Raw genomic sequence first — 13,575 nt, 5'->3', positions numbered from 1 at the left:
TTAGTGGCGTGGCAGAGGCTCAGCACGAGGGCAAAGCTGTCACGGTCTAAGGGCCCCAAACACCCTGGCAGCCGAACGCCAGAGCTGTGCGTGCCTCGGCAGTGGGGTGACCAGCTGGCCCCGAGAGGACCCCGCCAAGGGTCTGCCCACCCAAGCACTGGCTGACTGCACAGCATGGCCGCAGGGGAGGGCTTTGTCCCATTCCAAAGTGCCTGTGCGCTCTGCCCGTGCTGATTACACACAGAAGAAACGCGCGGATACAACTCTTCACGAGCCCGTCTTTCTCAGGGCACCGCGTTCCTCCCACAGCCAGCGCCACGGGGCCCATCACCTGGCAGGCGGCCGGTCTGAGCAGTGACTTGCTCGGGAGCTGGGTCGCTCAGGCTCGGAGTAGCGGTAGTTCTCAGCATAGGCAGACGCCGTGCTGTCGTAGGACCTGTACCTGGGCTCATACAGGCCGTAGAAGTCCTGTTGGAAGAAGGGTGTGCGTAACATCACAGACCAGTAAAGAGACAATGCATCAAGCCACTGGCACCAGCTCTAAACGGCACCAGGGACGGCCCTCCAGGAGGACTAGACGTGGGGCTTCTTTCATGCAAAACAGAAAGCCTACAGCCGGAAATCTGCGGCCGGCCGCAGCTGGGCGGCAGGATCCTCCTCGAAGGGACCGCCCTGGGCCTGCTCAGCAGATAACCAGTGTGTCAGCGGGCAGCCCCTATGGAGCCGCGGAGACTCTAGAGGGCCCCACTGGGCTTCTGGTCCCCGAGGTCTCGAAAGTGGAGGTGCTGTGACCCCCTAAGTTTGTGCTGTTTCAGATGCCACCTTAGGTAAGAAAACTACCCAGGGTTCCACCTCAGTGTGTCCCCGAGCTCCAGGAAGCCTCCAAGAGAGGATCACGTTTTCCTCTCCTGAGGCTTTCAGCCCCATTGCGGACCAATGAATGGCCACGGCTCTGTCTCTAAGGGGCAGCTGTGCAAAGACCGGGGGCAGGAATGAAGGGATCCTGGCAGGAGATAGAACCAGTCCTCTGGTCTACAAGCCTGACTCTCTGCCATCACCCAGCAAAAGAGGAGGAATCACGTAAAACGGACTTATTCCTGACCATTGCCACAGGCTGTGGCAACAAAGCCAGAGGGCACCAGGAAGCGGGATCCCAGAGGTGACGCCAGGCTCTGGCTGGAGCTCCCGGGACGCACACGTAGCCACTGCACAAAGGACCCAAAGCAGGTACACTGACCCCCTCACACTCTGCCAGACCCTCGGGCTCTCTCTGGGCGCACTGGAAGTCAATTTCGACGTGTGGCAACAGGAGTCCTAAGGGCTCCTTCCAGGATCTAGGATTCGCTGCTCTCGGTGGTTAGCTGTGCACTCTCCATACATTTCCAAAGATGCTCAAAGCCCACTAAGGAGACCTAAGCCTCCTGTCGCTGGGGGCTGCTGCCTGGCCCAACCCCATCGGCCTCTGACTGCGAGAGCCCAGGAGGGCCACCTGCCCCTGCCCAGGAGGACTGTGCTTTCCAAACCTCTAATGCACACTCCTTTGAACTCGGCTAACCTTGTGTGATGCCGGGCTGCGACTAGACGTGACGAGACACAGACAGCGATCCAATGTGTGTGCTCGAAGCACGCGCTGCAGAGCGACACAGACCAGGCAGAACCCAACTGCAGCAAGGCTCACGTGCCAGCACGTGCCACCGTGAAGGCCGAGGCTTCCACGCAGCATGGCGGCCGCCCCCACCCCGCTGCTGGGGCCACCACACGCCTCAGAGTCTATGTAATTTCATCCCCCTTGGCTGTTTCACTAGGATGACATTCCAGATCTCACTTTTACCTCTAAATGTTTTTATTCTCAAGGAGGGACCTCAAAGACTACAGATCCCTGCGACTCGCCAGGTAGGTGTTCCACGCCAAAACCACGCTGAAGCTCGCAGGGGCTATCCCAGTTGCCCGAAGCTTCTCCACAGAGAAGCTGCCACTGGGACAGGAGACAGACAGCTTCTCAGCCATGGGAGTTGGAGGATACTGCGTGAAATAAATAATCAGGTACCCCTTATGACGCAATACACAGCTGTGCAGAGTAAACTCCCAAGAGACAGGCTGCGTTGGTCATCTGTGAGAGGCGCACTCGTCCCCCGCCACCATGCCTGGAGCTGGCACTCGGCACGGTGGTGGCACTATGGATTACTTCTGAACTGAGCAACAGAAGCCCACCAGGGCCCACAACTCGAGAGAAAGGAACCACTGGTCGCAGGGGTCAAGTGTGAGCGCCTGATCGTACCTGGTAATAGAGGGGGGCTGCGCCAGGCTCCAGCGGGTACGACGAGGGGTAATGGGACTGGCAGCCATCGTACAGTGCTCTGTAATAGTAGTAAGATGCCAGGTCTGGAGGCGGCGGCTGCAGCCAGGGCTGGTCCGACCGCACGGCTGCCTGGCTCGAGCTGGCGGACGCGACTGATGCACTGGAAGACCGAGGTGGCCGGGGTGGCAGCGGCTGACCTGTGTCAGCCGGAGCTGGACTTGGGGGTGGTGGGACCGAGTTTTGGGGCTGTCCCTGCACAGGTGGACTTCCCGGGTCTGAAGGTTCTGAACATGTCAGTTTGGGCCCTTGTGGAGGAGGCGGTGCTGGCTCCTGCTGGGCTCTCTCGAGGCCACGCTGGTCCTGAGTGTCTTTCATCACCTGTTGGTAGAAATGGTCTGAGTTACGCGGCCCTGGCCCAGGTGGCCTCGGATGACTGCTGGCGGCGTGCTGACACGCGGAGCTGTCAGAATGGGGTGGGCTACACATTCTTAGAGGACTTTCCAAAGTCCTACTGGGTGTGAGGTCTAGGGCTCCAAAAGTTTCTTCCCGCTGACTGGCGCGATCTGCCTTATGGCCAGCAGGTGCTATGGCAGCATTCGCAGGCGGCACCAACGTCACGCCTGTGCTTCCAGCAGGGCCACTGACCAACTCGGGAAGACCGTTCTCTGTGTTGTCAGTATTTTGGCTTTCTGAAACCAAGTTCTTTGGAACTGGATGAGGTGGTGGCTGAACCAGCAAAGTAGCAGGTTGATTAGAAGCTATTTCTGAAGTACCAGGAACTTGTGGAAAACCACTGTGCGCAAAACTGTTAGGCAAAGGCAAGCGGGTGAGAGGGCCGGCTGTGTTCCCAGACACAGGGGCGCTGTCTCCAGAGTCCCCCCCCAGAGCCCAGCTGCTTGCCAAGGGTTTATCCCCGACCAAAGCATCTCTCCAGGGATGATTCTTCTCATTAGGACTCGGTAAGGACATAGAAAAATTAATGGGCTGAGCCAAATTATAGCTTCGATCAGGCTGGGCAATCAAGACTGGTGGGTTCTGCAAAGATTCAGTGGGCGGTGAGGACAAGAGACTAGCATAGCCAGAACTTGCCTGGGACGGGAGGGCCTCCTCTTCTCCCATCTTGGGAGGGTTCTCGAGGTTCTCAGAAGCACCAGTGCTGTCCCCACTCTGCAGAAGGCCGGAGCCTGGTTGCCGGGCCTGCGGAGCGGACACGCCCTCATCTGGAGGCTGAATCACTTCCGACGGCGGCGGTTTCACAGGCATGTGGAGCGCAGGAGCAGCTGGAGCTAGAAGGACGTTGCCTCCAAAATCTGGCAACTCGTTCTGCGCCCACAACGTCGTCACTGGGCTCTCACACTTCACAACCCCCTGGGCTCTGGCCAAAGGCCTTTTCTCGGCTGCCAGGGGCAGAATTTCCAGGGGTGGTCCCCCCGTGTGCACGAGCCCATGCCCCGGCTCTGCAGGTACAGAAAAGGGGGGAGAACAGGCCTGGAGCGTGAACAGGGTCTCCATGTTGTCCGGGGGCTGCTCCAGGTTGCCGGGGGAGGTGTCAGGCGGGGCAGCAGCGGGTCTGCGCTGCTTCTGGTGGGCAATGGCCCCTCTCACCTCACCCACCATGTTGGCGCGATCGGCCTCGATGGGTTTGACTCCAACTAAGTGGGATTTCACTGGTTCAAAAGAACTATTTGCACTTGTCTGAAATATTCCAGTGGGTTTTGGGGGGCTTGGGGTTGAGGGCTGGGACAGGCTGCCGTGGGGACTCTGGTTCCCAGTGGTCTCGTCGGTCTCTCCTCCCACAGGAGAAGAATCAATTTGCTTAAAAAAACTCCCTGGAGACTCATCTTCAGGTTTTCCAACTTCTTGCTGAATGAAAGTGCCTACATCTTGGGGCCTGGCTACACTCGGGAGATTCCTGTGGCTCTTGCCGCTGTAACCGGATGACACACCATCAGACTGCACGGGGTGCGGCGCTGAATCTGGGGCCTCGAGATTTGGGCCCCCACCCCCAGAGTGGCCCACAACGCCGAGCCTGGGAACGGCTGGCCCGGACAAGGGCCCATATCTGACCTGATCGCTGGGGGAGGAAAGGTCCAAACTCTGAGGCTCACTTGGCAGAACTTCCTGATTCTGAATGAATTCAAGGTCTTCTACATTCTCAGACTGCGAGCTGCTGGTCGCGTGCACCCCTGCGCCGGGTGCACCGCCCCACGTGGTCCCAGGAGCACTTGCTGCGGGGGGGTGGTCAGGTGGGGCGCCTGCGGTCTGATAAAAGTAAGGGTGCGGGTGTCCTCCCTGCTGCGTGGCCTCGCTGTTGGAACCTCTGGGAAAGGCCTGGTAGATGCCGCCTGCTCCCACGTGTGCAGGAGGGTGACCAAGTGCAGGGCTGGGGGAGAAGCCACCAAAGTCAGACCGACCAGCAGAGCCGGTGTTTTCGGATGAGAGGTTCTCCTCATTTTCTGTCTCCCCTCCTTGGAAAACCATGGGGAGCGCCCCGGAGTCCACTTCTGACAAGGCTCGGCTGGTCCCGGCCCCTGGGGGGCAGTGCAAATGGCTTTCTGGGCTAGTACCCTGAGTGAGGGGATTACTGAGAGCAAGGTCCGGCAACTGCTCTTTGTTCACTCCTGGATTTGGCCTGAGCTCCTGGCTCGCCCGAGTACTCCCAGCTTTAGAATTTTGCCTGAAAACATTTTCAGGATCAAAGTTATTTGCTGAACGGTTTCCACTTTGCAGGCAGGCTGCCTCATTGCTTCCATCACTGGCTAAGGGTCCTGGCAAAGACACCAGTGGGTTGAGCTGCTCGTGGCTGGGACCATGATGCAGGGTAGACGGAGCAGGGAAGTGAGAAACGCTGGAGGTGTGGGGCAGCGCATTCTGAATAGGTCCTTCCGGGCGGGGCCAATAATGTTGACCTGAGGGTTGTGCGCCTCCCTGCCCTGGTCCCCACTGCCCTGGCATTTGCTGACGAGGCTGAGGGAAGAAAGGGGATGGTGCTGATGCCGTGGCACTGTCGTGTGGGTTCTGCCTACTCAGGGGCCTATCGGGCCCAAGCGTGTTCGTATGCGGACGGCCCCCATGAGAGCTGTCCACACCCGCTCCTGGAACATACTGAGGATGTGGCAGAGTCTGAGTTTCAGGTTCTGAGCTGGGAGCCACTGTGGTACTCCTGTTCCCCTCGGGATCTGATGGTGCTGAAGGGGTCAGCACACCGGAAAACAGACTGCCATCTGCTCTGGGCTGCGACATCGGTCCTTGGGGAGTATCCCCAGCATTCGTGTGAGCCACAGACAGACCAGGGTGCTGAAGGAACGCTGGTGGGGCCGGGCCTTGCGGAAGGGGTGGGCTGCTTTTGGACGAACTGCCCAAGGATGTACTTTGTAGCGCCTGTCTACTAAAAGCAAACGGATCCGTCACCGGCTGCAGCGGGCAGGTGATGGGAGTTACGGGTGCATTATTATTTGCCTGTCTCCTGTACGGTCTGTTGGACCAGAACATGCTCTGAGGAGTCCCAGCTGGAGGAGGCCCAACCATGCCTGACGGGGCTGCCTGCGGCGGCGGCTGCATGACTGATCTTCCGCACAATTAGATGCTGCTTACAGAAAGAAGCAGGATATAGGTTTTCCTTAATCTGAACAGAAAAAGAAAAAGAAGAAATTAGCATAAAATCCATATATTCAAACTCCCAGACAGAATTAGGAAAACTAAAAAAAACAGAAAGAGGCTGGAAACCACTTAAGAGTCTGCGTCTTTGGTCCCGAGGCCAGCCGTTTCTGCTCCCACCCCCTCCTGCCCAGAACTGCGGCCTGGAGGGGCTGCTGCTGCTGCTGCGAGGGCCACTGAGTGAGCAGGCAAGAAGGCAGACAACACCAGCCCGGGGTGCAAACGCAGGCCGCGCCCGGAGCTCCCGGACTGACTTCACACAAGTCACTGCCTTCTCTGTGGCTTGTAACCCAACTGAATACCAGCGCAGAATGCCTGATGCCTCCACGACACCCTCACCGAGCAGGCAGAGATGAAATACAAGTGGACTGCTGGTCTTACCACCAGGTATGCTGGTAACTCCCCAAATGACCACCAGACCCCGAAAGAGCCTCCTCCTCTATTAAACACTGCACATCACACTTCTCACACAGGTTAACGTCAAATCTTGAAAACACAAGTTGAAGATTTATACTGCCATTTTAACGAAAGAGCATTATAGAGCACAAATCAGTACAAGCTGCAAAATCTAAAATAAATAAAAACGCCTTTTATGCCCCCGTGCAAAAGGTCTCCTTTTCTGTGTGATGACTGCTAGAAGAGCATCAGCAGGACAAGTGGCCTCTGCCCACCACAGCTGTAACAACTATGCCCGGGATGAAAACCCCAAGTAAACTTAAAGCAGCTTTAAAACTGCCCAACTGACTTCATTCAAAAATTTTCAATAACAGAATGCCAACAAAACTTTTATAGAAAACAAAGGACCAAACTCATCTTTACAGTATTTTTTCTTGCTGGGGTGGGTTTTTTCCTAAATAAAATACATTAAGCATAATCTTGAACAGTTAACCTGTACTTTTAAGACAAAAACCCAGTCACTGTCTTTTTCTATGTGTAAGTCCTTCCCTCTAGTACCGCCCTCACAAACAAACAGGGTAAGCTGAGCCCATCACGGGGATAAGTCAACATCAGAGGGAGAAACTACAGAAGGACTCCAGAGCCTAACCCACATGTTTCTGCAGAGGTACAACATTCATGCTCTTGCAAATCTTTCTGGCAGCCAGATACAAGAACGCACTTATGAAAGTCTCTTAAATATAGCTATTTACAAATTAAAGCTCCTATGTCTCTCTGGAAACTAGTCCTAGGAATCCATTAGTCCACTACCACTGCTGCCCACACATGCCCTGTCCCAGGCCAACAGGAAACCTTCTTGGGGAAGAGCACACTGAAACTCACTCACATTTAATGCACTATATTAAGATCAGCACTGGAGACCTCACCGGGTTATAAGCCGCTGTTTCAAAACCAAGAACGCTTACAGCTCAGCTTTCCATGGAAAAGAGCCTCTCCCAGGACACCCTCCAAGACACAACTTCCTCCTTGCAAGGCTCTAGCAGAGGACCCTCTGCCATTCTAAGCAGCATTTTAAAGCTTTTCTTTAAAAAGAAAAAGAAAAAGAAAGAAAGAAGAAAAGAGAAGAGAAAAACCACACATGGCAGAGGTCCAGAGGATTACCCAGCGGAGGTGTGACTGGGAGAGCAAGGCTGGGTGCCCAGCTGAATGGCGCTGGGCACACTCCCTTTCTGTGACCCGTTTCTTCATCTGTAAAGTGAGAGAGGCAATATGACAATTTCCAAGGTTTCTTCTGAGTTTTATCTTGCAAAGTTCTACCCACAGCAGATTCTGGGATGCCTTAATCCCTACTGTTGTTTAATAGGGAAATGTCATAAAAAATGTAAACTTCACAGGTTTATACTTACACGCTTTCCTTGAAGAAACTTTCTTTAAAAACTATTTTCTCCCAGACTAAAAACCATTTTATAAGCAAACGCTATCACTTCCCTATAGAGTAGAATCCCCTACTCTCCCCGCCAAGCCCGAAATTGAGAGCTTTTTAACCACTATGCAGACTGCATCCAGAACAACCGTGAACATTCTCTCCTGACCCCAGGGGGCTCAACTCCCTCCAGGAAGTCATCCTGTAACCTCTGGTCACCTGACTTAAAAAGGCAGTATTTCAGAGGCACCAGGGGCTGCTCTTACAGAGGCATAACTACAAATTCCTGACTGTGGGACGGAGATGCCTGAAGCCCACACCTATCCACTCAGAGCTGCTGCCTCAGGCAAGGAGTGTGTAAACCCACAGGAGTGCCAGAAGGCACCTGGGAGACCACCCTTTGCCTACAATCTCCCTCACAGCAACTGTGAGTGTGGATGGCCCTGTCAGACTCTGGGACACTCCAACCAAAGACACCATAAACTCCTACCTTCCTAAGTACAGGATCAAACACATTTAGAGAAGGGGTCTAAATACTGTTAAAAATGGCAAAGATCTGGGCACCTGGGGGACACTGTCGTTAGGCATGGGCCTTTTGGTTCAGGTCCTGGTCCCAGGGTCCTGGGATGGAGGCCCACATTCGGCTCCCTGCTCGACAGGCAGCCTGCTTCTCCCTCTCCCACTCCCCCACTTGTGTTCCCTCTCTCGCTGTGTCTCTGTGTCAAATAAATAAATAAAATCTTTTTTAAAAAAAGTTTAAAAAAGTGACAAAGATCCTAAAGGACGCACTGACATTCAGGAAGGAGCTTTACAGAACAAGAAGGAATCATTAAAATCAACAGGCTACGCTAGAGAGTGCTTTCCGGACGATTTGGGAATTACTACTATTTAGGGTGAATGTATTGCAGGAACATGCCCCCGGCCTCATCTCTGGAAGACAACAGCCCCCAGAACTGCAGGAAACAGCAGGGGGAGGAACACCTGCAGGGAGCCGGCGGCGCCCAACTTGCACAAGCACCAATGAAGCAACACCAGGCGTGACCCGGTTCGCTCCCGCCGCACCCGCGGCTGGCGGACAGCGCTCGTTAACGTCCGCACACCTGCGGCAGCTCGGGGCACTTCCGAGCCATCTCAGAGCGTCTGCAGGCGAAGCGGCGAAAACCGATCCCAAACGGCTGTGACGCGCGCAGACCCGCGACCGCAACGTCTGCGCCCCAAGAGCTGTAATGAGCTTGTCCCACAGCCCTCTGAGCCTCGGCGTGAAACCAAGGGGCCGGCCTTCGCCGCGACATCTCGGTCGCCCCGCCACGGAGCTCCCGACGGACACCACCGCTGCGAGCCCGTGCGCTCACCAGCGCGGCTCGCCGGACACCTCTCAACCGACGGGGACAACACCACTCGGCAGCCTCCAAGCAAAGCACACGCGGAACCGAAGAAATCCCGGACACGCCGGCACTCTTCACAAACTTGCCGGCCCGCTCTGCCCTCCAGCCATCCCGACACCGCCTCCACGCAGGCCTCCGGGGCCAAGCCAAGGGTCGGCACAGCCGAGCCCGCCACAGCGCCGGCCCTCCCTGCAGGGTCCACCTCGAGTCTGACGAGGCGGGCGCCAGAGCCGCGGCAGGCGGTCCGCGCGCCCGGACTCCCCGGCCCCAGCCGGCCCCGCGGGTCCCCACCCGCCCCCGGCGCCCCTGCCCGACCCCCCGGCGGCACCCGGAGACGCGCTGTGCGCTCCGGGCTGGGCCCGGCCCGGCCGTTCCCTTCCGCTCGACCCCGGCCCTCACCGGCGCGCCACAGGGCTGCCAGGGCTCCCGCCCGGCCCGTCCGCGACCCCCCGGCCAAGCCCTCAGGAGCCGCCGGAGGAAGCCGGCCCGGCTGCACCGACGAGCGCAGACACTACAGCCGCAGCAGCCATCTTGGCACATCCGGCTCCGGCCGCCGCGCCGCCGACGTGTCCGACTGCGACGTCAGCGGGCGCCACGCCCGCCCACCACGCCCATCAGCCCCGCCCATCGCAGCCGCTTCCGAGACTCTTCGCCCCGTACGTTCGCTCCGCCCTCTCCCTCGCCGGCCACCCATTCGTCCGCCCCGTTGACCCCGCCCCTCACCTGCGACCAATCTTTGGGCGTTCATCCCTTCGCCCCGCCCCCTTGGCCTCGCCCCTTGGCCCCACCCCCCTGCGACCCGCCCTTCGCCCACCTGCCGGGCCGGGCGCGCGGCGGGCGGCTCGGAGGGGTCGCGCTGGTTCCGCCGGCTCTTTCTCCCAGTCTTTTCTCGTCTTAGGGTGGGAGGAGAGTCGGGGCTCTTCAGTCAGACCTAGGTGAAGAACCAGCCTTGAACGACCGAGGCCAGCGGGCGTCCCCGCCGACAACGGCTACTCGGCGGCGCCCTGGCGCAGGCGCGACCCTCCCATCCTGCCGTTGGACTTCCTCCAAGGCTGGAGGCCGGCGGGAGGTGGCCGCGCATGCGCCGGCGACGCGGCGGGCCGCGCCTGCGCACCTCGCGGCGGCTCGCGGGTTGCCTGGTTACGGCCGCCGGCGGCTCGGGGTTCCGGTTGGGCCCGGGAAGTTCGTTTCGGTCGGCGCGCGGCCGTCGGGAGCCCGACCCTGGCGCCGTCCTCGCGCGCGCCCCGCTGCTGCCGCCGTCCTGTCCCCTGCCTCCGAGCCCGCCGCGGCCCCCCGGCTCCGTCTGCGCGCGGCCGCGGCCCCCAGGCCGCCTGCACGGGAGCCGGGACCGGGTTCGGCGTCCCGCGGCCGTTGAGCGGGTGCCCCGTGCTGCGCGCGCCCGCCCCAGGGACCGACCGCCGTGCCTGGCCTGCCGCTCCTGCCCGAGGACGGCGGCGTCCGGGCCCTCCCGTGGAGGACCGCGGGGACGAGGCGGTGCTGCCCTGTGTGTCCTCGGTTCCCCGCGAGGAGGGGAGTGCGGTCGGTGGGGAAGCAGGCACCAGGCCGCGTCCGCTCACCTGCATCGCTGCCTGGGGTGCGGAGGGCAGCCGCCCGCCCGCGCTTGCCCCGGCTCCGTCCGCAGGGCGGGAAGAGGCGCGCCGCTGCCCACCCGACAGCAGTCCCCGGTGCCCGCGCCGCCTGCCGCAGCCGTGCAGCAGCAGCCGCTGAGGCCTGCCGGGGCGGGACGACTCCCTGGTCACCCGTGGGCCTCGGGAGCCTGGGAAGGAGGAAGGAGTGTGCCTCAGCCACTTGCGCGCTGTGACGTTGGCCGGGAGCGGCCACGCTGTCAGGGCCCCGGGGCCTGCCGGGGGACTTTCAGCCCATCTGACGTGGCCACGCTGCTAAGCTAACATTTGCCTTGCAGAAATCAAGGTCCCAACCGATCTGAACACAGAGTCCGCGTGCGCTGGAACTCAGCCCCGGCCGCCCTCGATTCACTTCCTGCTGCGTCACCTTGTCCCAACAAGCGGCTTCGCAGAGACAGGGGTCCCTGTTAACTCCCCGGAAAGGGGGAAACAGAGGCAGAGGTGCAAGAAGGGCCCATGCCCTCCCCCTCTTGTTAAGTCTCCTGAGCAGAGGTCCTCACAGCCTTGGCCCTTCATGGCCTGGTGTGCAGGAGAGGGATCTGGGCCCGCAGGAAAGCCAAAGGTCAGGCAGCCTGGGCTCTGAGCCCCAGGTCCGTGGCTTTTGAGCTTCCTTGCTCCTGACCATCCCGTCCTCACCAGCCGGGAGTCCCGGTGGGATGAGCACCTGTACAACGTGCTCTTGGTGCTTTAGCCGAGCAGCAGGCAGGAACCGGACTGTCCCGGGCCTGTCAGGGGCAAGGGGCCTGCGCCAGGTAGGGGGGTGCACCGCCTTGACCATAGCTGCTTGACCACAGTCCTTCCCTCAACCGGCAGCGTGTTCCTGTTCTCTCCCTCCTCCTCCTTCCTGCCCACGGAGCCTGAAGCCCGCCTGTGGGGGCTGGAGTCCGTCGCCCTTTCCTGAGTGGTCGTTAGTTCCTCACACAAAGCTCCATAACGAGCTGCAGCCCTGTGGACAGCATGCCCGGACCCAGGGCTCCGCGCTGGCCAGCACAGCCGTCGTCCGCTCCCAGCAGCCTGCGCGGTCCAGAGAAGGCTGCCGCCGAGCACCTGCGAGCGGGGCTGGGCGGAGCGGGGACGGGCTCTAGGACACGACAGAGGCTGAGTACACGACAGAGAGCCCGCTGGCGGCTCTCCGTCACACATGGAAATGACAGCATTTGGGGTATATTGAGTTAAATAAACCATTACGTCTATTTCATCTGTTTCCTTTAATGTAGCTTGTCGGAAGTTTGAAGTTCCACACGTGCCTGGCCTATTTCCATCAGACAACACTGGTCTAGACCTTGAGCACATTGTGGGAGGGGGTCAGGGGCCCCCCATGTGGCAGCTGAAGGCTGGTGGCTCACAGCCACAGGCTGGGGGCACAGGAGTGGTCCTGCTTGACTCAGCCTGGAGAGAGCAAGGGGCTGTCCCTGTGAGACAGAGCCAGCTGAGAGGTCCAGGGGAAAAGCACGTTAGGGCTGCAGAGGTGGGAAGAGCTGGCAGGGAGGGCTTCTGGAAGAGGAGGCCGTACAGCTGAGCAGGTCTGAATGCAGAGGACGGGGACGTTCGTTCCCTCGGGAGTGTACAGGTCGGGGGGCAGAGAGAGCTGGGTGTTCACGCCTTCTCTGTGGCCCCCATGCTGTGGAGCGCCAGTTGGCGGTGTGTAAGGAGTATAAGGAGAGGGAAACACCTCTGTGGGGGCAGCTAGGGGAGAAAGTCAGCAGGAGTAGAGCCACCCCAGACCCCAGGGGGCACCTCGCAGGAAAAAATCCAGACCCTGGCTAATCACAAGCATGGCACCTTCTCTTTTCTCTTCCCTGGCACCTTGCAAGCCTCGGAGAACGTTTTTTTCTTGTTGAGTCAAGTACTAAACATGTAAGGTGACATAGTGAGAGGGGTGTCCTAGAAAGCGCAAGAAGGACGCTAAATCCACGCGAGGCAGGCCACAGAGTCAGGCGAGAAAGTAAGTTGTGTCCCGGTAGCTCCAGTGGGGCCCTGGGGAAAAACTGAAAGAGACCTTTTTCACAAAACTGTATGCGTCGTTTGCCGAGCAGCTGCTGTGTGCCAGGCATGGCTAGGAACTGTGGCTGTGGGACTGACTGGCCAGGCCTCGGCCCTGGGGAGCATGGACACTGGGCACCTGCCAACGTGTTCAGTGTGGGTGCACCTGGCAAGGCCTGGGTCCCCCCTGCTGGTGACAGGGTAGAGCCAGGGATGGAGGAAAAGGCGCATTTGTGGCTGAAGCAAACAGAAGCTTTGTAGAGGCAAGGGGCAGGAACACAGACAGTGGGAGGTGGCCTCAGGCGGGAGTGCCTTGCCCGGGGCTCTTCAGGTCCTGCACTTGATTTCTGAAAGCAAGAAGGCTCTCGGGGTCTCCCCACCAGGGGTGACATCATCAATCTGGCTTCTCCCTGGCTCCGGCAAGGTGCTATTGAGAGCCAGAAGCCCAGGACGTGGCCTTGGGGCCTCAGGGGAGCAGTTAGGCTGCTGGGCCAGACTGGTGACTCCCAAGGGCAGGACCCAGCTCTCTCGCTGCCGGCTGCGGCTGCGGCCCACTGCACAGCACCAGCACACACGTCAGCCAAAGGAGCATGCAAGACAGGAGGGCAAGAGCCCCAAGCGTCCGTGGGGAGTACTTTCAGGCCTGGGGCATTGCGGATTGGGAAGACAGAAGGGCTGACCTAGAGCACAGGAGATCGCCCAGAACTGCCCGGTGCCACGTTCCACGCTGGGTTCAGCACTAACTCCTGAGCGTTCATGTTCTTGTCTACAAGTGATGCGGCCGAG

General features: G+C 59.3%; 1 protein-coding gene across 13 annotated transcripts in view; it reads right to left on the bottom strand.

Annotated features, from left to right (window-relative positions):
• SEC16A (SEC16 homolog A, endoplasmic reticulum export factor) overlaps positions 1-9,743 on the bottom strand; it is a 32,294-nt gene extending 22,551 nt beyond the window's left edge. For 4 of the 13 annotated variants that reach the window (XM_082696068.1, XM_082696070.1, XM_082696069.1 and 1 more), the window contains exons 1-4: positions 9,560-9,740; positions 3,389-5,924; positions 2,279-2,677; positions 332-468 (exon numbers count right to left, since the gene is read on the bottom strand). In XM_082696068.1, coding sequence (XP_082552194.1) covers positions 332-468; positions 2,279-2,677; positions 3,389-5,860 — 3,008 coding nt within the window. In that variant the 5' untranslated portion in view covers positions 5,861-5,924; positions 9,560-9,740. Of the gene's footprint in view, positions 1-331; positions 469-2,278; positions 5,925-7,513; positions 7,601-9,559 lie in introns of all 13 variants that reach the window. The other 9 variants (XM_082696064.1, XM_082696063.1, XM_082696072.1 and 6 more) reach the window with 6 other exon arrangements.
• Positions 9,744-13,575: the final 3,832 nt, after the last annotated feature.

Source organism: Mustela nivalis (genome assembly GCF_964662115.1).
Source record: "Mustela nivalis genome assembly, chromosome: 13".
Classification (NCBI taxonomy): domain Eukaryota; kingdom Metazoa; phylum Chordata; class Mammalia; order Carnivora; family Mustelidae; genus Mustela; species Mustela nivalis.
Note: the sequence above shows the minus strand (reverse complement) of the source record. Positions and strands in the feature narration are given on the sequence as shown.